Source organism: Salmo salar, chromosome 08 (assembly GCF_965601325.2).
Source record: "Salmo salar chromosome 08, fSalSal1, whole genome shotgun sequence".
NCBI lineage: Eukaryota > Metazoa > Chordata > Actinopteri > Salmoniformes > Salmonidae > Salmo > Salmo salar.
In genome coordinates, this window is record NC_138298.1 from 20,301,396 (window position 1) to 20,324,911 (window position 23,516).

At 46.7% G+C, this 23,516-nt stretch overlaps 1 protein-coding gene across 8 annotated transcripts in view; it reads left to right on the plus strand.

Moving 5' to 3' along the window:
- LOC106610174 (F-box/WD repeat-containing protein 7) overlaps nucleotides 1–23,289 on the plus strand; it is a 197,419-nt gene extending 174,130 nt beyond the window's left edge. For 5 of the 8 annotated variants that reach the window (XM_082978424.1, XM_082978423.1, XM_082978426.1 and 2 more), the window contains 7 exons: nucleotides 2,608–2,731; nucleotides 2,980–3,119; nucleotides 4,311–4,424; nucleotides 13,089–13,270; nucleotides 14,253–14,478; nucleotides 16,061–16,271; nucleotides 20,584–23,289. In XM_082978424.1, the coding sequence (XP_082834550.1) occupies nucleotides 2,608–2,731; nucleotides 2,980–3,119; nucleotides 4,311–4,424; nucleotides 13,089–13,270; nucleotides 14,253–14,478; nucleotides 16,061–16,271; nucleotides 20,584–20,852 (1,266 nt within the window). In that variant the 3' untranslated portion in view covers nucleotides 20,853–23,289. The remainder of the gene's footprint in view (nucleotides 1–2,607; nucleotides 2,732–2,979; nucleotides 3,120–4,310; nucleotides 4,425–13,088; nucleotides 13,271–14,252; nucleotides 14,479–16,060; nucleotides 16,272–20,583) is intronic. The other 3 variants (XM_082978425.1, XM_082978428.1, XM_082978430.1) reach the window with 1 other exon arrangement.
- Nucleotides 23,290–23,516: the final 227 nt, after the last annotated feature.

Here is a 23,516-nt window from a genome sequence, read left to right on the forward strand (position 1 = left end):
ACCCCTTCCTCCTCCCTCTCTCTTTCTAACCCCTTCCTCCTCCCTCTCTCTCTCTAACCCCTTCCTCCTCCCTCTCTCTTTCTAACCCCTTCCTCCTCCCTCTCTCTTTCTAACCCCTTCCTCCTCCCTCTCTCTTTCTAACCCCTTCCTCCTCCCTCTCTCTTTCTAACCCATTCCTCCTCCCTCTCTTTCTAACCCCTGTCTACCCACTTGCTTTTCTACCTCCTAAAGAAGTGAGAACCAAAGCCCCCTTACCACCTCTTTAACTCTCCCATCCATCCATCCATCCATCCCTGTTGCCCAAAGAGGTGAGAACTGAAAGCTCCCTGAGCTGTCTTCTTATCTCCACTTAACTCATTGGAAATTGCACCTTTCGGTGGGTGTGTCACCCTTCGCTCAAACTGAGGACTAATAACACCGGGCCAGTGTGTCTCTGTTCAGGACTCTATGCTCTCAGGGGATCTGTCTTAAACGGCCTCCTGTCACTCCTCAGAGGTCCTTATCAGAGTGACTGTCTCAGTCTGGCACCTGCCTTCCTGTCTGTCAGGTGTGAGGGAGGTCTGGACGGGGAGGGGGGAGGGGAGAGAAAGGCAAGGTGTGGAATCATCTGTAATGGGGGGGGGGGTGGTGAAGGGAGATGTGGGAAGTAGTCTGTAATGGGGGAGGGGGGGAGTGAAGGGAGATGTGTGGGAAGTAGTCTGTAATGGGGGAGTGAAGGGAGATGTGTGGGAAGTAGTCTGTAATCGGGGAGGGGGGGAGTGAAGGGAGATGTGTGGGAAGTAGTCTGTAATGGGGGGAGGGGGGGTAGTGAAGGGAGATGTGTGGGAAGTAGTCTGTAATGGGGGGAGGGGGGGAGTGAAGGGAGATGTGTGGGAAGTAGTCTGTAATGGGGGGGAGTGAAGGGAGATGTGTGGGAAGTAGTCTGTAATGGGGGGAGTGGGGGAGATGTGTGGGAAGTAGTCTGTAATGGGGGAGTGAAGGGAGATGTGTGGGAAGTAGTCTGTAATCGGGGAGGGGGGGGGTGAAGGGAGATGTGTGGGAAGCAGTCTGTAATGGGGGGGAGTGAAGGGAGGTGTGTGGGAAGTAGTCTGTAATGGGGAGGGAGTGAAGGGAGATGTGTGGGAAGTAGTCTGTAATGGGGGAGGGGGGGAGTGAAGGGAGATGTGTGGGAAGTAGTCTGTAATGGGGGAGGGGGGAGTGAAGGGAGATGTGTGGTAAGTAGTCTGTAATGGGGGAGTGAAGGGAGATGTGTGGGAAGTAGTCTGTAATGGGGGGAGGGGGGGAGTGAAGGGAGATGTGTGGGAAGTAGTCTGTAATGGGGGGAGGGGGGGAGTGAAGGGAGATGTGTGGGAAGTAGTCTGTAATGGGGGAGGGGGGAGTGAAGGGAGATGTGTGGGAAGTAGTCTGTAATGGGGGGAGGGGGGGAGTGAAGGGAGATGTGTGGGAAGTAGTCTGTAATGGGGGAGGGGGGAGTGAAGGGAGATGTGTGGTAAGTAGTCTGTAATGGGGGAGTGAAGGGAGATGTGTGGGAAGTAGTCTGTAATGGGGGGAGGGGGGGAGTGAAGGGAGATGTGTGGGAAGTAGTCTGTAATGGGGGGAGGGGGGGAGTGAAGGGAGATGTGTGGGAAGTAGTCTGTAATGTTCCATAATGGTCTAAATAGCCTCCCCCAGCTTGCTCCAGTGGCCAAGCCCCTTCAGACTGTTTGATTAACAGAGGTTGGAGCATGAGGCAGCCTATCTTGCTCCCTCTCACTGTTACCTTGTTTCTCCCCATTTAGCTGTTTCTGCTTTGCTTCCCATTTGTTATCTCCTCTGTCTCTCTTCTCAATCTCCCACTCTTTTCTGTCTCTCTTCTCTTTTCTCCTTCTCTCTCTCCTCTCTCGCTTTTTTCTCTCTTCTCTCCTCTGTCTCGTTTCTCTCTCGTTCTTTTTCTCTCTCGTTCTTTTTCTCTCTCGTTCTTTTTCTCTCTCGCTCTTTTTCGCTCTCGCTTTTTTCTCTCCTCTCTCTCGCTCTTTTTCTCTCGCTCTTTTTCTCTCGCTCTTTCTCTTTTTCTCTCTCTCGCTCTTTCTCTCTCTCGCTCTTTCTCTCTCTCTCGCTCTTTTTTTCTCTCTCGTTTCTCTCTCGCTCTTTTTTTCTCTTCTCTCGCTTTTTCCTCTGTTTTCTCTCTGTCTCTCAGGCTGGAGTGTGATAGGGTGTGGTAGGCACTAGGCAGAGTAAAGAAGCTCCAACAGAACAAACCCTGGGGGCAGTTCAGTGGTAGTATCCATATATGGATGAGACTGAGACATGTAGTAAGACGGAGACCCCCTGTTAGTACCCTGTTATGTAACCAACTCAATACACAATCGGTGGTTCTGCTGTGCTGCATCGATGAAACACTTTCAAACGCTCTCAATTGCTCTGGATCGTCAATAATGGCTTGGGGATGAGGTATGTTTGAGTTGAAGAGCACCGCTATTGAATTATAGAGCGCTGGTATTTTAGGTGTGGGGTTGGTCAACTAGACCCTGACCCACCCACTCAACCACGGCAACGCCCTTACGCTGTAAAATAACGTTCTCTCCTCCTTTCTCTCTCCTTCCCTCCATCCTTCCTCTCCTCCGTCAGTTGGCCCTGTACGTGCTGTCGTTCCTTGAACCCAAGGACCTGCTGCAGGCTGCTCAGACCTGTCGTTACTGGAGGATCCTGGCTGAGGACAACCTCCTCTGGAGGGAGAAGTGCCGGGAAGAGGGTCAGTCTAGACGCACTTAGCCAATAGGAGTCACTGAACCGGTATAGGGGCATGACAGGCACAAGTACTGGCCGAAAGGAACATGCTGAAGTAGTTTCAGACCACGATTGACACCAGCATTGACCAATATGATCAATCTTGTACAATGGTCAGACTAGATTGACAATGGCCTGAGCAAACGGTAGATATTCTGCTTTCTGACGCAGTCTCGGACTGACACTGCTCCTCTCCTCTCATCTCTTCACAAGCAGGCATTGATGAGCCTCTAGCCTTCAAGAAGAGGAAAGTCACCAAGCCGGGCTTCACCCACAGCCCCTGGAAGTGTGCGTACATCAGGCAGCATAGGATAGACACTAACTGGAGAAGAGGAGACCTCCGATCACCCAAGGTAGACATTTTGTCTTTGCTTCCCCTTATTGTCAACATTGTAAATAATTAAGCAATAAGGCACCTCGGGTGTTTGTGGTATACGGCCAATTTACCACGGCTAAGGGCTGTTCTTAGGCACAACGCAACGCAGAGTGCCTGGACACAGCCCTTAGCCGTGGTATATTGGCCGTATACCACAAACTCCCAAGGTGCCGTATTGCTATTATAAACTGATTACCAATGTAAAAATACATGTTTTGTCATACCCGTGGTATGCAGTCTGATATACCACAGCTGTCAGCCAATCAACATTTAGGGCTCAAACCACCCAGTTTATAATAGCCCAAAGTTCATCATTAGCCCAAAGTATTTCATTCTGCTTCAGTTCTCAACTTTGGAGTTGGTGGTTTTGTATAAAACTTAGAATCTAAAGCCTATCCTCATTCCTTATTAGACGGTTTCATTATATCTTAACACTCCCTTGAGACTCGTATGGATTTTATATAAAGCGGCTTTGAATTAGGGCAGGCGTCCAAGTCGATAAGGCTCTTATGCTGGGTTTTATTGGAAGCCATAGGTGGGTCAGTTCTCAAACTCTCCTAAAGAAGATTTGGTTAATGGCAGTTCTTATAGATACATTTATTTTTATTTTTATGGTAGTTCTTCTCTGGAGCTCGACATGACCTCAATTCTACTTCTACATCAAACTGCTGTTTCTTGAGTGTTTCCGCCTCTCTCCTGTTTTCAGAGTTTAAATTGAGCTTGACTAGCAAGGGAGAGTGATCTTCCTAATATGCCTCGTATGGCTAATTTCAAAAAGCCCTCAGGTCCTTCTGTGACTGTAGAAGGAATGGCTGACGTAACCATGGTTACCGGGCTTGCTCTTCACACTCCCCTGCGTCCGGCTGTAACGTGCTCTGTCGTTCGCCGAGTCGGCAGTTCTGTGACCCCCGTGTCCGTCAGCTGAGTTTACACTCACAAGTCTTTTTGAACGGGGGTCTCTGTACACCTGCAAAGCGCCGTCGTGACATTTACCTCAAGTCTTTGATGTCTGGAGATATACAGCCTTGTCATTGTTCCTGTTTGGTTCTTGACATTTTATCTTATTCTCCCTCACTCCATCCTCTCCTTTTCCGCTGTATCCATCTCTCTTCCCGTTCTCTCCTCTCCATCCCTCCCTCTTCTCCTCTCATCCCTCCGTCCTCTCTAGGTGCTTAAGGGTCATGATGACCATGTGATCACCTGCCTCCAGTTCTGTGGTAACCGCATCGTCAGTGGCTCGGATGACAACTCGCTCAAGGTCTGGTCGGCTGTCACAGGAAAGGTAAGACTGTCACTCATCCCTCGCTCTCCAACCCCCATATTGAAACTAGGCCAAACCTTTTTGACTACAGAATGTAGAAAATTGCCATTGTCTCAGTTGTAGACTGGTATGGTACTGGTATGTAGATTGGTATGGTACTGGTATGTAGACTGGTATGGTACTGGTATGGTTTGGTTCTGGAGATTATGAATAGGAGTTTAAAAAGGGATGAAGTGTCTCTTTAAGTCTCATTGGTTGTTCCATCCCACTGCATCTGTGTTATGTGGAATGCATACACATAGTAATGAGTTCCTATTCTGAAGGAACTCATAACAGCTCGTGTATTTCTCATTACCGTCTCATTGATCTGTAATGAAGCATGTTAGCAGGAAGTCAATCCACATGCTATGGCAGCTCTTTAAATGACTTAGTGTGTCTTCACTCAATACCTCACATTCATGATCAAGGGATTGTATTGATTTTTGCATTTTAAGGTTTACTCAAATGCATAGGCTAGTGTACTGCATACTGGAGGTTTTACACAAATGATACCGCTTGACGCTCCAGAATCTCCCTGAGACCCTGACCAGATTGCAATTGACATCGTTCAACATTGGCACATTTGTAATTTTCCATGCAAGGATAGAACGTCTGAAACCTATTGTTCCTTCCCTTAGTCGTTGCCAGTGAAAGATCTGTGTCGTCAGACAGGCGAGGGAGGGGCTGTTGGTATTCATGACTGGGACAGATGCGCTGACACGGACCTTGTGTTGCTGGTTTATAGGGTCCACTAAAATGGTGGCGCTGGTGTGGGCCTCGCTGAGCGAGGGAGAGCAAGAGGTAGGGAGGCTCGGGGAGTATTGTAAATCACCTCTTCCTTGGTCTTCGCCGATTCCATCTTCACTGGAGCTCTTAATGACATTTCTCCTTTAGGACAAAGCTCTCTGGCTTTTTAAAGTGCAAGGAGAACGACTAAGGGAAGGAACAACAAGTTTCAGATGTTCTATCCTTGCATGGGAAATTACAAATACACTCTGAATGCGTCAGTGGTGCCCAGGTGCATGAAACAGTGAAACAGTGAAAACAGAAGCCACGTCGTGTCTCATAGCAGAAAAGCTTCCTCCCTTTTGATTGCATTGGGCACTCAGCCAAGCAGTGAATATACAGTCTGTCGGTCTCTCTCAGCATTGTGCTGATGTGAACAGATCAGTACCAAGGGCATCTGATAGTGAAGCCATGCGGATTGTCTCCCACCACCACCACCATTAGGGTAATGTCCATCTGGATGACTTGTAACTCTCAGGTTAGTGCTGCAGTGACTTGCTCACACCATGCTGTGATGACAGAGGTCAGAACAGGTGTGTGCGTGATTAGTCATCGTAACCCAGCAGGCTGGCCCGAGGCCATTCTCTTCCCACGTCCCACGATGCACCCGGGCTGGATCCACAAACACCGCCCCCACCCCTCCCTCCCTGCCGTGTGGTTGGTTGCCTTTTATGCCCCAACCAGCTGTTCCTGTGCCAGATTTATTCATTTTATTATGACAGTCGAGGTCAGAGCTGTAGAAAGGTGAGCTGATCCTAAATCAGTTTGGAAGAATCTAGAGACCATCTTCGCTTGGGCCAGATTAGTTAGTTTGCTCTTGTTTGTTGAAGTCAGGACTGAAGCAATTTGAGCTGATCCTAGATCAGTCATTAAAACCGCTGGTGGATAGATCTCCATTGCAAGAAGAGGAAAAAACATTCGCTCTCTCTTTTGCTCTCTCTCGCGCTCTCGTTTGCTCTCTCTCGCGCTCTCTTTTGCTCTCTCTCGCGCTCTCGTTTGCTCTCTCTCGCGCTCTCGTTTGCTCTCTCTCGCGCTCTCTTTTGCTCTCTCTCGCGCTCTCGTTTGCTCTCTCTCGCGCTCTCGTTTGCTCTCTCTCGCGCTCTCGTTTGCGCTCTCGTTTGCTCGCTCTCGTTTGCTCTCTCTCGCGCTCTCGTTTGCTCTCTCTCGCGCTCTCGTTTGCTCTCTCTCGCGCTCTCGTTTGCTCTCTCTCGCGCTCTCGTTTGCTCTCTCTCGCGCTCTCTTTTGCACTCTCTGCAGTGCCCTTATATTCACCATCAATCATCTCTCACCGTGACAAGCCAGGCTTGTTTTGACCTAACCCCTGGATGACCCCTGCCAAAGAATAGTCCAGTGCTGCTACTGCATTCTTCTTCCTGATCCTGCTTCTGTTTCCACAGCAAATAGCCAAAATGTCTGCCTGGCTGCCAGACAGGACTGGAGCTTCTCTCTCTCTCTCTCCTCTTTCTCTTTCTTTACAGATTCAGACCTTGGGTTGTGGGTGTTCTCATTCATTCTTACGTGTGTTATGCCTGTGTGTGTGTGTTATGCCTGTGTGTGTGTGTTATGCCTGTGTGTGTGTGTGTTATGCCTGTGTGTGTGTGTGTGTTATGCCTGTGTGTGTGTGTTATGCCTGTGTGTGTGTGTTATGCCTGTGTGTGTGTGTGTGTGTGTGTGTGTGTGTGTGTGTGTGTGTGTGTGTGTGTGTGTGTGTTATGCCTGTGTGTGTGTGTGTTATGCCTGTGTGTGTGTGTGTTATGCCTGTGTGTGTGTGTGTGTTATGCGTGTGTGTGTGTGCGTGTTGTGCGTGTGTGTGTTATGCTTGTGTGTGTGTGTGTGTGTGTGTGTGTGTGTGTGTGTGTGTGTGCGCCTGTGTGCCTGTGTGTGTGCCTGTGTGCCTGTGTGTGTGTGCCATGCCTGTGTGTGCCATGCCTGTGTGTGTGTGTGTGTTATGCCTGTGTGTGTTATGCCTGTGTGTGCGCGTGTGGGTATGCCTGTGTGTGTGCGCGTGTGTGGGTTATGCCTGTGTGTGTGCGCGTGTGTGGGTTATGCCTGTGTGTGTGCGCGTGTGTGGGTTATGCCTGTGTGTGTGCGCGTGTGTGGGTTATGCCTGTGTGTGTGCGCGCGTGTGTGGGTTATGCCTGTGTGTGTGCGCGTGTGTGGGTTATGCCTGTGTGTGTGCGCGTGTGTGGGTTATGCCTGTGTGTGTGCGCGTGTGTGGGTTATGCCTGTGTGTGTGCGCGGGGGGGTTATGCCTGTGTGTGCGTGGGGGGGGTTATGCCTGTGTAACAGTGTAGGTTCCGTCCCTCTCCTCACCCCAACCCGGGCTCGAACCAGGGACCCTTGCACACATCAACAACTGACACCCCACGAAGCATCGTTACCCATCGCGCCACAAAAGCCGCGACCCTTACAACGCAAGGGGAAACCCTACTTCAGGTCTCAGAGCGGGTGACGTCACTGATTGAAACGCTATTAGCGCAACCACCGCTAACTAACTAGCCATTTCACATCGGTTACACCTGTGTGTGCGTGTGTGGGTTATGCCTGTGTGTGGGTTATGCCTGTGTGTGGGTTATGCCTGTGTGTGGGTTATGCCTGTGTGTGGGTTATGCCTGTGTGTGGGTTATGCCTGTGTGTGGGTTATGCCTGTGTGTGGGTTATGCCTGTGTGTGGGTTATGCCTGTGTGTGGGTTATGCCTGTGTGTGGGTTATGCCTGTGTGTGGGTTATGCCTGTGTGTGGGTTATGCCTGTGTGTGGGTTATGCCTGTGTGTGGGTTATGCCTGTGTGTTTCCTCTCCTTCTACCTTGGCGTTCCACTCCAAGTCCCAGCTTAAGTGGCGTAAACCTTCAGCCTCACAGGAGCTCAGGGAAGCCTATTCCTACCCAGCTTTCAGCAGCTAACATCCAGACTAAGGGCTTATTCACCGCTGGATCAATAGGATATAGAGAGAAACCCACGCTTGAAAATGGACCTTGAAAGACATGCATTTCAGTCTTTCAAGTGATGTATCAAAGCCAGGTGCTACTTTGAGGAGGTCCAGGTTTTTTCTCTTGCGTTGTTGTTTTACTGGGATATTACAGAGGGACAATGTTGACCCCCTCTCTAGACTGGCCTCCATGTCCGTCTGAAGCATCTATCTCCTATTGATTTGTGTTTTTTAGTTCTGTTGTCCTTCAGCTGCGGCCCACAAGGTCTCGGTCCGGACGCGCTATCTGTTTGGTTTGGGGACACTTTTATTTTGAAAAAGCTACGCTGGCACAGACAGGAATGTCACAACTAGAGTGCTTTGAATTCCTCTGTCCCAAAAAGGATGAGTCTGGATTCAGCCACTGGATTCAGTGATTAGACCAAGCTTGTGTCCAAAATGCCACCCTATTCCGTATAGTGCACTACTTTTGGCGAGGGTTCTGTCCCTGACCAGTGGAGAGGGGAGTAGTCAAGTGAATGACATTTTCTGCTGAACATGTTCTAATGTAGAGAACAAACACAGTGCAAAGCCTACTGTTTAGAACTAATGTTATGGACCTCTATCCCTTCTATGGCATGTTCAGTCCCCCAGTTGGATTTCTCCAAGTCGCACCTGGCATTGATACATCACTTGGAACAAAATGGAACAAGGCACGTGTCTGGTGCTGTAATGTCTCCATAGATTTCCCCCGTTAGACATGGCTCTCATGTACAATGTATCCCTTCCAACAACATTTACCATTTGAATCATGCGTCATAGCAGAATGTCTTCAGATCAGATAATGGATCTTCCACTGTTGTGGAATTTAGCCTTTCATGTCGTCTTTGAAAGATTCCATCATTATCTAAGACTTGTTATTCTTGTCCTTTAGATACCAGAGGGTTCTCTCTCACTCCGTCAGTACTATCATACAGTGTGGGAGTGAATCAAGACACCCCACTGTGAGCAATCAAGACATGATTGCACCAGCAGATTACTCTACAAACGCTTCCTTGACTCATCTCCTTGAGAGACTGGTGTGCGTCCCAAATGGCACCCTATGCCCTTTTATAGTGCACTACTTTTGACCAGGGCCCACAGCAGGGCACTATAAAGGGCCCTTCCATTTGGGAAGCACAAACCTGGAATTCCGCATTGCTCTGCGGTTAACTAAGATAACAGGACGCAATTGGAGTTCTGTTAAAACCGTTTGCTTTGAGACTGAAGAAGAGGAGGCTAGAAACCACAATGCCGTGAAATGATGGTCTGGGCTTAGAGGGAGATCTGCTTCGGTTTGGCTTCATTGTTGACGCTCGTGTGTTTTTTTTAATATTTTTTTTTACATATTAGCATTTTTCTTACTGCAGCCCCAGACTTTAAATTGTCTGTTAGACTGAGGAAAACTGTCAGTAGCCTAGCGATCAGATGTTGTCGTGGAATATGGTGCTGGCTGCTGAGTCCGTCTGAGGCATGCACCTTTGTCTTTGCTGGCCTTCGCTTTCAATGAGAGCTGTCAAGCTTCGATCTACACACACTGTACACACACACTGTACACGCACCCAGTGCTTCAAAAGCTGTCTGTCTGTGCGCTAGAGCAGTGAAAGTCCTTGTGCCCGTCAACAGACAACTCTGCTGCCTGTCACACACACACTCCGCTGCCTGTCAGGCTGATCTAAAATGGCAGGCAAACAGCCTGGCAGGCAGGCAGATTCCCTCCATCACAGAGAGGAAAGGCATCTTCTGTTATGCCAGATGCTACACACACACACACTCTAGCTGTGTATTCCTGGTTCACCTTCACCTCAGATAATAACATGTGAAGCTCCAGACATGACTTATTGAGTGTATACCTCATAATGAGGCCATTGATCTCCTTGTATATGACAACTACATGTATTGAACTGAAGCAACACATTCAATGTTTATTTGATTGAAATCTAAATGGATTGTTCTGGTTGGATCATGTCTCATCTTTGTAGACTGTGTTTTGACACGTGTCGTTGTGAGAGACTGTTAGCCTATGTTATTATGTTCATACTAATCGACGTTTCCAGACCTGGCATGTCACCACTGGCTAGATGTGGAATCACAGCTGAGAGCGTGACTAACATGGATCGGCGCCAGGTCTGTGTTGACCGTCCATCAGAAACTTCTGAGGCCGTATCATCAAGACCCAGGAATGCCTGCGAAGGCCTTATCACGTTTAGTTAACACCCTTCTCCTGTGTGTCACGGGGCCATTTGCACAGTGCTGGGAAAACCCTTGTTCTCTCGGTTTATTCACTTTATCTCTCCCTCATTGTCCTTGAAAGGACATCTCTCTTTTTCATGTTTTCCCTCCCTCTACTGCTCTCTCTCTCTCCCTCCCTCTACTGCTCCCTCCTCCCCTCTCCTCTCCCCTCCCGCCCACTCTCTCCCTCCCCCACTCTCTCGCTCTCTCTCGCTCTCTGTACCTCTGAGTCATAATGAGATCTTGAGTAACCGCCAGGTCTGTTCAAATGCAGGCGGCAGCAAGAAAAACACCTCTGTACACAAACATTCCTCTGCAGCGTATAGGCTCCTTACATCTGACCTCTGCTGGACTGTGAGCTCTGTCTGGTAAACACAACAAGGTCTGCAGTCTGGCCTAGTCTGAGTTTCCCGCTAATGTTGTCTAGCCTAGTATATGTGACCATCTTGTTATTTTTGCGCTGTGCAGCTATTCTCATAGCCTTGTAATAGACCCTGTTTGTTTATCTCCCGGGGCTAGCTGGCTAGCCTTTTACCTTCAGTTAGCAGCATCATCTGTCTGTTGGCATCCTCACTTAGTCAGTCAGCCGACCTGGTTTTGTCGGTTTGTTTTGCGTTCTGAAGACGTACTGCAAATGATGCGTTCTGGTGACCATTATGGGAAGGAGACAAATATCAGCAGTCGCAGTAGAAAAACAAAATGGTCTCCCCAATTGAAAGATAACTGTGGGGAAAAGCAATACAGGGTACTTTTCCAACATTTTAACGCCAAGGATCAAAGGATTCAGGAAGGAAGTGTAATGCAAAAATGGAGCACTTGATCAAACCCTGGTCTTCAAACCAGCCCCTAACAGGCACTCGAGGAGAATGCCTAATCTCCCTCTGAGACGCAGAGAGATGCCTCTTCATATTTGTTCAACACAGGCAGATAAATAGACACCTAAGCCTCCACTTTCAGGGGTCCTTCTCTCCTTGACTCTGAAGTAGGCTGTAATCGCCCGAGAGCAGGAGAGAAAGCTTCCACATTCTTGGAACCGGAATGTCAGAACCCTGGGCTTGTTTTGCTTGGGAATCCATCACCCTGGTAACACAGACTTGCTGTGTGTTGAGTACTTTGACTCAGGACTGTGTTTTGATGTGATGCGGTCAAAAAGATGTATACATATAATATTGATCTCATTCAATGCATTCATGACCACAACCTGGTACTGTGTTGACAGCTGAAAGAACAACATTCTAAAGAAAACTCAACTTCATTTTTACCCATTATTTCTTTGACCGTTTACTGTAGTTGACAGTCACTGTTAGATGGTGACCAACTCGCTCAGTCATAGCAGAAGCTTTCATATCATTATATCCTGCTTGGAACCATGACTAATTCCCCCCCTCCTCTTCCTTCAATATAAGCGTTATGATGCCGAGCAAATGGAGGCCTGACTGCACTTAGATGGATAAAATAAATAGCTTGTGACATTGGAGAGAAAAGGTTACGTCCCAAAGTTAATGAAGCGTCCCTGTTTATCACAGGAGAGCAAGGGAGATGGACGGAGAGTGTAAGTGAGATGGGAGAGTGAAAGAGAGACTGCAGTTACATCCTACTCACTCACCTCAATAAAATCCCTGCTTTGCCTTGATGGTCGCTGGACGCTCACCACTTTATCAGCTTCAGTCAGGAGGTCACATGTTTTACACCCCGGCACGGATCATAACTCCCCCCGGAACAGACTGGTTCCTCCGGTTTACCATCCCACCCCTAAAAAATCTAATTAAATTCCAGGGATAATTACATTTAGGGGGATAATGGCTATGGAGTCCGTTACAAATTGAATAGATTGGAAAGATTTCTTTAATCACTGCAGGGTAATCAATAGCTAATCTAGCTTTGCAAATTAGGAAAAATGGGTCTCTTTTTTTTTTTGTGAAGGCTTTGTCACCACCTGTACTCCAGACCTGGATTCAAATAGTATTTGAAATCTGTCCAATACTTATTGGTGGCTCGAGTGTGCCTGGCGTGTCAGATGGTCAGGGTTTGCTCTTTTCCGGGTAATGTGTTGGTTAGATTGCACCAGCAAAGCTCAATAAAGCCCAGAGGAAGTATTTGAACCCCAGGACTTGTCATCTTGGAACAACAGAAGGAAATGGCTTCTCGTTCAACTGTAGATAAGTATAAAGCAGTTCCCTAAGACTGAGGAAAGGTCAATATAACACATTTTATCCCCACTGTGCTGCAGTTACATGTGGATTGACTTGACTAGAGGTTTTTAGGAAAGTTCAGATCAATTTAAATTCAATTTGTTATACCTTCTGAATGGAACGTGAACTCGGCCCGATATCCCATCCTGTCTTCAACTGGTCTTTCATCCAATCATCGGAGGGTCAATCTCAAACTTGAGTGAAATGATTTTCTTACATTTCTTCAAAGCTCTAAGATATCTATATATATGTATGAGACTGAGGTGATGTTTTGGAGTTTTAAAAAGAGCAGAAGTATGTCAAACTTGTTTGAAATGGATTTATATAATTACATGGGAAAGGAGGGGAACTCACCACATCCAACACCAATGTGTGGCTTCCATCTATGTGAATATGTCACTGTATGGAGTATGCGTGATGAGGCGTGTTTTCTGTTTGTCATTGTGAAGTATCTAGACTGAGGTATCTTCCCCCTCTGGTCTCTCTGCAGTGTCTGAGGACTCTGGTGGGCCACACGGGGGGCGTGTGGTCGTCCCAGATGAGGGACAACATCATCATCAGCGGCTCCACCGACCGGACGCTCAAGGTCTGGAACGCAGAGACGGGCGACTGTATCCACACCCTGTACGGGCATACCTCAACGGTGCGCTGTATGCACCTGCACGAGAAAACGTATGTACTGAGTGACTGTTTACCCAACAGGTTGTGATCTTTCAAATGGACCAGTAGTTATCCGACACGAATTGAGAACCTTAATCTATTCTCTTCCTGGTATCAAAACAGCATGTATTACAAGCATACTGTACCCAGGCAGTAAAACACACATCAGTGGAACACCACAACATGCCACTGTGCCTCATGAAGTATACTCAGGGTCTCATAGGGACGGAATAGAACCCTGAATAGAACCAAAGTGGCCGTCTAAATGAATCCGCCTGCCACTCCTCTCTAGTGCTCTTCCTGCCTCGAGGCCGATGAGGTTTTGTGTAACATTTTGATTACTCTCTCAGAGGAAGTGAAGGGCCTCTGGCGGCTGCAGGGCTTGACAGTGGAAGAACGGTGATTTCCATCTTTGTCAGTGCTGGATGCCGGAAGCCGTTTTGTAACTTATGGAGTACGCCTCCCAATTCTTTATGAACCTGTTTTTCCCGCTTCCTGTGCCGGAGGGGTTGCAGGTTTAGGAGGGGTGGGTATTGTGGCCTGGGGGTTTTGTGTACGTTCATGTACCAACATGACGATGGCGAAACTCGAAGATGGTCTTTGTCAGAATGAGAAGGCTACAATCTTATTTATGTATTTCCTGTTTTGCTTTCATCACCTCTCATAATGAGAATGAGGGCTAGAGGTCAACCTGTTGAATTTACTGCCAGTAAATCACAAACATGAAGGATACATGTCTGCAAGGCCCTGGCAAAAACACCATTAAGATTGTCAAGATTCCCATCAAAGCTGTCACACAAACTGTGGTAAACATAAAAGCAATTGCCTTGATCCTATATGAATCCAATCTAACCAGTAGATTTGAGCCAAAAACACTCAGCCTGTAATTCGCAGACATTGAGCCTGCCAGTTAGATTTGATAAAGTCCTGCAAGAATAGACTAGCGTTTTGAATGTTAATGTCCCGTCAATCCGTATCCTCTTTCTTCTCCCAGGGTGGTGAGTGGTTCTCGTGACGCCACGCTGCGTGTGTGGAACGTCGAGACGGGCCAGTGTTTACACGTCCTCATGGGCCACGTGGCGGCGGTGCGCTGCGTCCAGTACGACGGCCGCAGGGTGGTCAGCGGGGCCTACGACTTCATGGTCAAGGTCTGGGACCCCGAGACTGAGACCTGCCTCCACACGCTGCAGGGCCACACCAACAGAGTCTACTCACTACAGGTAGGGGTCTGTGTACACACACTGTCTCATATTTATTTACATTTGAGTCATTAAGCAGACACTCTTATCCAGAGTGACTTACAGGAGCAATTAGGGTTAAGTGTCTTGCTCAAGGGAACATCGACATATTTTTCACCTAGTCGGCTCGGGGATTTGAACCAGAGACCTTTCCGTTACTGGCCCAACGCTCTTAACCACTAGGCTACCTGCCGCACACGCTCACTTACACTCATACACACCTCAGAGTCCATCATTTCATTAATGTCTGAAGATTTGTATAGTGAGTCTATTGGATTTTAATCTACAGTCCTCTAAGTGAACAGTGTATTTAAACTGTCTATTTAAACTGTGCAAAACCAAGCCCTTCTCATCAAAGAGCACCCCGCCCCAACTCAAACATCACTATTTTTACATTCCTTTTATCTTCTACTATTTGGCAGCCGTCTAGGAATAAAACACGAAACAAATCAATTTAGCACGCCGTCACAGAAGTCCTCTATTCAAATCAAATCCCTTCATATATCCACTGGACGGTTTGGTGTAAATTATAATCATCTCTTTAGAAAGTGTACAACGGGGTCTCATCTGGTTCATCCGGTGCCTGACGCGTCCGTGAAACAAGAACCATAGACCTCGGAGGACTTAGAGAACCCAGAGCCCTTTAAAACAGTGTTTGCAGTTGGTGCTTTGAACCGCCATTCCACAATATGATAAGGTGGTTGCCATGTGAACCACAGTGGTTGGGAAAGAGCCACAACAAACTAGTCCCTCTGTCTGTTGTATCCAAGGCAGCAGAGCAGCAGTACGATGGGCTTTTCTCAACCCCTTCTCTTTCTACGGTGCAGTAACATTATATAAACAGAACATTGGTGTGAGTCTGGGTCACACACACATATACACACACACACACAGTAGTAGTAGTAGTGTTAGAAGGTTAATGGTTTCCTCTGCCTCATGTCCTCGAAGATGTCCTCTCCCTTTAAATCTCTCTCTCGCTCTCTCTCTCTCTCTCTCTCTCTCTCTCTCTCTCTCTCTCTCTCTCTCTCTCTCTCTCTCTCTGTGATGACGGAGCAGTTTAGAGCCACAACTATCACCTTCAGAGAGAGACGCTGCATCCCAAATGGCTCCCTTTTCCCTTTATAGTGCACTGCTTTTGACCAGGCTCAAATGTAGTTCATCTGAATAGGGAATAGGAGAGAGAGAGAGAGAGGTTTACTGTTCAGATGGACAGATGCCCTCCACTCTATACACTCCATGTGACACTGACTTTGAAAAAGCTGTACAAATCTATACAATTAATTAGGTCTAATGAATGAATGTGATATTATATGAATGCTAATGAATTGAATTCATTATATCTAATGGAATATTATCTGGATCCTCCTTTTTCCTCCTCTGTTTGGTTTGCTCTTTGGGTTCTATCCCAGGGTTCTGTAAAGCCTCTGACAACTGCTGATGGAAAAAGGGATTTCTGAATACATTTTCATTGATTCCAATTCATGCTAGAATAGAAATGACTGGAATCCGTTGGTGTCAAACGGAATGTATCGCAATAACTGGATCATCCTTCCACCCCCTCCAGTTTGACGGGATCCACGTGGTGAGCGGTAGCCTGGACACGTCTATCCGGGTGTGGGATGTGGAGACGGGTAACTGCATCCACACTCTGACAGGTCACCAGTCCCTCACCAGTGGCATGGAGCTCAAAGACAACATCCTGGTCTCGGGCAACGCCGACTCCACCGTCAAGATCTGGGACATCAAGACGGGACAGTGCCTGCAGACGTTGCAAGGTGAGTCTTCGTCCTTCCCACAGACACACACAGTGCCTGCAGACGTTGCGAGGCGTGTCTGTCGCCGGGTCGTCAACGCCCTCGTTGGAACAGGGTTGTATTCATTAAGGAACAACGAAGTAAAACGCTTTGCAATGGGAAACGAAAACGGGTGTTTCTCATTGGACAAGTTCAGGTAGTCCCTCCCTGTTTCAGCTCGTTTTCTTCTGTTTGGTGGCTTGTAAATACAGCCATGTTTGATTGATTGGTTGATTTGATATGACTTATATAGTGCGTTCTTGACTCTCAAAATGCTTTACATGGTATGGGGGGGAAACTCCCTTCAAACTCCACCATCTACCACAGACAACTCTACAGCCTCCTTTTATCTGTAAGTGGGGAAAATGTCTGGAATTGGCCAATTTTGGACCCGAGCAAAAGGCTGTTGCTCCGAGATATTCACTCAATGATGTGCTTGGCTGTGCATGGCCAAACAGAGCCAACACATTGTGGGCCAGCCAGCCAGCCAGCCAGCCACTCTCCAGACAGGGATCATTTCCCTGGCTCTGGATGTTAGCGTAACAATTCTCTCTCTCAGCCATTAGCACTAAGTACTCTTACCTTGAATGGGGAGATATGGATGAACCCTTACTGTGCAGCTGCACTGTTTTCTGCCCGTGCTAATTTCCCCCCAAATGGCCTTATTAGTGAACTACAAGCCCAACGATTCCCATGGAACTACAACTCACATGTGTCCCCTCCCCTTGGAACAAAGGGAATAGATAACGCCCTGTTTTAGAATGAGAGAAGAGGGGAGGATGTGAGAGGAGGGGTGAAAGAAGGGGTGATGGCCCTGCATGAGGATGAGAGAGAGAAGGCAAGAAGGGCCTTCTATGCTATCAAAAGGAACATAAAATTCGACATACCAATTAGGATCTGGCTAAAGAATGCTTGAATCAGTTATAGAACCCATTGTCCTTTTATGGTTGTGATGTCTGGGGTCCGCTCACCAACCAAGAATTCACAAAATGGGACAAACACCAAATTGAGACTGCATGCTGAATTCTGCAAAAATATCCTCAGTGTACCATGTAAAACACCAAATAATGCACACAGAGCAGAATTAGGCCAATAACTGCTAATTATCAAAATCCAGAAAAGAGCTGTTAAATTCTACAACTCCCTAAAAGGAAGCGATTCCCAAACTTTCCATAACAAAGGCATCACCTACAGAGAGATGAACCTGGAGAAGAGCCCCTTAAGCAGGCTGGTCCTGGGGCTCTGTTCACAAACACAAACACACCCCACAGAGCCCCAGGACAGCAACAAAATTAGACCCAACCAAATCATGAGAAAACAAAAATATAATTACTTGACACATTGGAAAGAATTTACAAAATAACAGCGAGGACTAGAATGGTATTTGGGCCTAAACAGAGACTACACAGTGGCAGAGTACCTGACCACTGTGACTGACCCAAAATTAAGGAAATATTTGATTATGTACAGAGAGAAAGGCCACTGAAGGCAGACCTGGCCACAAATTGAGGTGGAAACTGAGCTGCACTTCCTAACCTCCAGCCAAATGTATGACCGTATTAGAGACATTTCCCTCAGATTACACAGACCCGCAAAGAATTTGAAAACAAACCCAATTTTGATCAACTCCCATATCTCTTGGGTGAAATACTACAGTGTACCATCACAACAGCAAGATTTGTGACGTGTTGCCACAAGAAAAGGGCAACCAGTGAAGAACAAATACAATCTATGTTTATTTATTTTCCCTTTTGTAGTTTAACTATTTGCACATTATTACAACACTGTATATATACATACCGTAAATTCCAGACTATAAGCTGCAACTTTTTTCCCACGCTTTGAACCTCGCGGCTTAAACAATGACGCGGCTAATATATGGATTTTCCCGCTTTCAATTTTTTTTTTCACAAAAAAACACATTCTGTGACGTGCTCAGTTTTTGGGCGGCATGAAGCTTTCATTAGACCAATGAAATTGCCGAACGGGTTATGGTCAAACAACTTTTTTGTTAACTGTTTAGATTAAATCGAGCGCGCTCAAACTTCCCATCATTCTGATTACGGTAGTCATTTTGTCACCCTCATCATGGCAAAGACACGGAGAAATGCATATGATGCAGCTTTCAAGTTGAAGGCGATTGATCTGGCTGTTGGAAAAGGAAATAGAGCTGCTGCACGGGAGCTTGGTCTTAATGAGTCGATGATAAGACGTTGGAAACAGCAGCGTGAGGAATTGACTCAGTGCAAAAAGACAACTAAAGCTTACTGCTAATGTTTTATTTTTTGTTACAAGCCGTGTTTCGTTAAAGCCTGTGTAAAGTTCATTTGTTTCAATGTACCGGTAGGCACCTGCGGCTTATAGACATGTGCGGCTTATTTATGTTCAAAATAATATATATTTTTTAATTCAGTGGCTGCGGCTTATATTCAGGTGCGCTTAATAGTCCGGAAATTACGGTAATGACATTTGAAATGTCTTTATTCTTTTGGAACTTTTGTGAGTGTTAATTTTTATCTATTTCACTTGCTTTGGCAATGTAACATATGTTTCCCATGCCAATAAAGCCCCTTAAATTGAAATGGAATTGAATTGAGAGGAGGATGAGGAGGGATGAAGAAAGGTGGATGGGGTCCTGTCTTGTCGGGGTGCCTGGCCCAGGTCCTGTCTTGTCAGGGTGCCTGGCCCAGGTCCTGTCTTGTCGGGGTGCCTGGCCCAGGTCCTGTCTTGTCGGGGAGCCTGGCCCAGGTCTTGTCGGGGAGCCTGGCCCAGGTCTTGTCGGGGCGCCTGGCCCATGAGGGGCATGACAAGGGGGCGTGACGCTAGGCTAAGGGGGCATGGAGGGGGGTGGGGTGCAGGGATTATGTAGGTCATGTAATTGGGTCAATGGGAAATTTCTGCCATTCATTCATTAGGGCATTTAGATAAGACAATAGCCTAACAGGCAACTCACTGGCAGCCACAGATGAGGTACTTAAGCTGAGAGGATAGATAACGATGTAGCCAGCTGCTTTGTTGTGGAAATGAAATGGGTGGGAGAGAGGGAGAGATGTGGGGGTTGGCTGGGTACATTGTCCAATCTTTGCGAGAAAGGCGCAGTGCAAAATGTCTAGCCCTTTGAAAACACTAGAGACAGACGAAGGGAGAGGATGAGGGTTTACACTGCTGTCTGCCACTGGATCACTGTTCAAATGAGATCTGTTGGTAGGCTAATGAACACAATTCCTAGTGTACTTCATACAATGAATGATTTTGCATTCATAATGACCACTTTTCATTGTGGACTGTAGTTCATCATATTAGAGATTTCATCCTGATTAGTATTCACTGTTTAGAGTTTTGTGGAATAACTGCTGTAAGGTGTTTTAATGTTGTCAGCCACGTCTTTGAAACTGTGATTCTGTGTTTGTTTTAATAGTGTAAACTAGATCAAATGTGGGGGATTTATCATCTGCATATCCTAAGGGAATATTAGTCATTCACACACACACACATACACAGACACACACACACATACAGGGGCATCTCGTCGAAAGAGGAGGCAACAGCCACAGACACCACAATCTGCACACCGAATGGGTGTTCCTGCCAGCTGCCACGCTCACCACACACACACACACACACACACACCACCGCTGTAGTGCCAGCAGGCTTCAGTCAGCAGAGCTAGTCAGCAGCTGTAGATGGTGACAGCTCTATGCCCTGGGCTCCTCTCCTCTACTAGCCCAGGATTTTCCATGGCAGACGAGGACAAGGCAGGGTGCCTTATTTCCCTGCCTTAACACTCTCCAGAAATAAACAGTATAGTGTTTACCATCTCTACCAGGTCTTCCACCAATGACCTTGCAACCAATAATCTCTTTCTATCAAGCCTTTTCTCTTCATTGGTCTCCTATTTTTCCTCACTCGTCTTGAAGGGATATTATTGGATTTTGGCAACGAGGCCCTTCATCTACTTTCCGAGAGTTGGATGAACTCATTGATGCCATTTGTATGTCTCTGTGTCCAGTATGAAGCAAGTTAGAGGTAGTTTCGCGACCCAATGCTAACTAGCGTTAGCGCAATTGATGGAAGTCACATCAACTTCAATTAATTGCGCTAACGCTAGTTAGCAACTTCAGAGACACAAAAATGGTATCTGTGAGTTCATCGGACTCTGGGGAACTAGACGTTAAAGGGACACTACAGTGAAAATGAGAAACTAGCTATTTATCTCTTTCACACATTCACTCCCTCTTCTCCCTCTCTCCCTCTCTCCCTCTCTCTCTCCCCCTCTCCCCCTCTCCACCACCAGGTCCCCACAAGCACCAGAGCGCCGTGACGTGCCTGCAGTTCAACAAGAACTTTGTCATCACCAGCTCGGACGACGGCACGGTGAAGCTGTGGGACCTGAAGACGGGCGAGTTCATCCGCAACCTGGTGACGCTGGAGAGCGGCGGCAGCGGCGGGGTGGTGTGGCGCATCCGCGCCTCCAACACCAAGCTGGTGTGTGCCGTGGGAAGCCGCAACGGCACCGAGGAGACAAAACTACTGGTGCTAGACTTTGACGTGGACATGAAGTGAGAGGAGAGGAGGGGAAATGGTCGAGACGGGGAAAAGTGAGGAGAGGGGAGGAGGGGTAAAGCGAGACGAGGATGAGATGGCTCAACATCGATGGTGAACATGCCCTAAACTCTTCACTCCCACACTCAGAAACAGCCCCACCCTACCCTCAACACTACCACCGCCCCCTCCTTACCTCTCCCCTCCCCCCGTCGGTGGCCGTTTCGGACAAAGCCACAGTCGCCAACCTCACTGGCCAGCACCCGTACTTGTTACCCCTCCCACCTTAAGGGGGTGGAGTCCGAATCATAAGGGGTGGGGTGGAAATGGGTGTGGCTTGGAACAGGGGTGTGGCCCGCCCGCACCTCTGCAGTAGGCTGGGAGGAAGAGGAAGAAGAGAGGGAGGAACGGACTCGTCCAATAAAGGAGGAAGAGAAGAAAGACAGGAACTCTTGAAGAAATAACTCTGCGGCCATAGGGGCAGCTTCTTTGCAAAAAAAACAGAGACTTGTTCACTCAAGCCTGACGCAAGCGTTCAGATGTATAAAGATATATAATTTTTTATCCCCCACATAAAGCGCCAACCGACTATTTAATAGAAAAACAACACTGTATGCAGTACACAAGGCAAAGACACAGGGAAACATCAAATTCTCATTTGAGGAAATTAAGTGAATTGGAAATAAGTTTTTATGAGAACACAGACACACGATATTAGCTAAGTAAGGAGGTTCTTGTCGTCGGGGAGAGAATGAGAGAAACGACATGCCAAGAATCTGATTGGTCCCCAAACCAGGTATGAGCCTATAACATCAGGCCCTATATCCTGTTCTCTGTTTGTTCCATTCTTTTTGTTCTTCAGTCTTTTAGTTCCAGGGTTTGATTTCTTCAAAAAACACATAGGAGCACACATACAACTGTGAATTTGCGTTCCTTTTGTAGCTATGTTCTTTCAATCAGTTCAAAGACAAGGATTTTTGTTGTTTGTTTTTTGGTTGCCTATTGTTGCCAACAGCAACAAGTCCCAGTATTAACCTGTTCCACTCACTTCTTTGCTTTTATCTCACCACGTTTTATTTTCTGTTTGGGTTGTTCTTTACATTTTTCTTTTCTTCTTCATAGCTAGAGATGTTAAGTCTCCAGATTTAGACATTATGCTGTCCTTTGTTTTTCAGCGAGTCTGGCTGGGTTGGTTCCTCAATGCTGGTTCTTATGTGGGGGGGGGGGTTGGGGTTCTCTTCTCGGAGCTCTTGGTGTGGAATAGCGTCCTCCCTCCCTCTCAGTACTGTTTTCCCAGTGGGTAAACTGTATTTATGCTGCTAGATAAAACTGAAATAAAGATGGAACTTTTACTCGCTGTGACGTTTTAGTCCCAGACTAAATTCCAAAATGGACTCTTCTAATGTTTTAAACAGACGACACACAAAAGAGAGAGAGAGAGAGAGAGAGAGAGAAACATCACAATAACAACCGTGGTTTTGTTGTTTTGTTTCTGCCACTGAAACTTGAGCCAAACATGCCTCAGCCAGGCTGAGAGGAGAGAGTGTTGGACAAAGACAGGTTTGCCTGCGTAGAGGAAACGATAGGGTGTAATGTACGTGTGTTGTGTGTGTGTGCGCGTGTGTATGTTTTTGGGCAAATTGTTAACACATTCCTTGGGACAAAGCGCTTTCAGCCTGTTCTGTGGGGAACTGTCTAGATGCTGTGTGGACTGGCAAAGAGAAAAAAGAAAATAGCAATTTTTATTTTTTTATTTTTTTTGAGTGAATGAAAGAATTGTCCATCCATTTGTAATTTGTTTCCATTCAAATGTTTGAAGCAACATTGATGAATGGGCGCAAACTGACAAGTACAGTAGAAGGCAGGACACTCTTAGTGTTATGAATATGACATATTACACGTTACAGTCAAACTGTTAAGCGCTAGCTAGCTCGCTCAGCAGTTAGCAGTCTAATGGTTTGTGAATGGAAAAAGTACCTACAGGCAACCTGGCTTCAAGTGAACAGAACATTGTAGCCAAAATGATTAGTTAAACTCAATCTCCCAAGAAAGGAGTCACACACACAACTCAAGCAGAACTGTGAAAGTGGTTTAACACTGTATATTAAAAAAAAAACTATCTTGTTCTTTCTCCTCTCTCGTTTTATTTTGAATCTGTTTTAATTTATGATCTGGTTTGAGAAATCAGATGCCGCAGGTGTTTTTATTTTTTCAGTTCATTCATGTGACTGCCTGGCAAAAAGAAAACCGACGGAGAAAAAAAAAACCTGAAAGGGATTGTGTATTTGTTTGATTCAACTTAGAAATTTTATTTTCTTATAACTTAAGTGCAATAAAATGTGCGTTTTTTTTTTTTTTTTTTTTCATTTCAAGCATTTCAGTTGTCTGTTTTTCACTGTGTTATGTGTTCAATAAAGCCTCTTCGGTTTATTACATTACTGAGGGGAATACTTTCAAATACTTTGTCTTTGGCGCACGTTTCAGCACACACACATTCGCATCGCAAATTAAACCGGTAACCACGATAACATGTAAGAGATGAAGTTTGCGATTTACTAGCATGTTGAACAAATGAGGTTCACGGACCTGGAGTCACGGTTAAGTAGTGTGCTGGTGCTTGGTTCTTCTTCACGCCAGTGTTCCTTGTGGTGTTGGCAGTCTCATTTCCATAGTATTTAATTTACC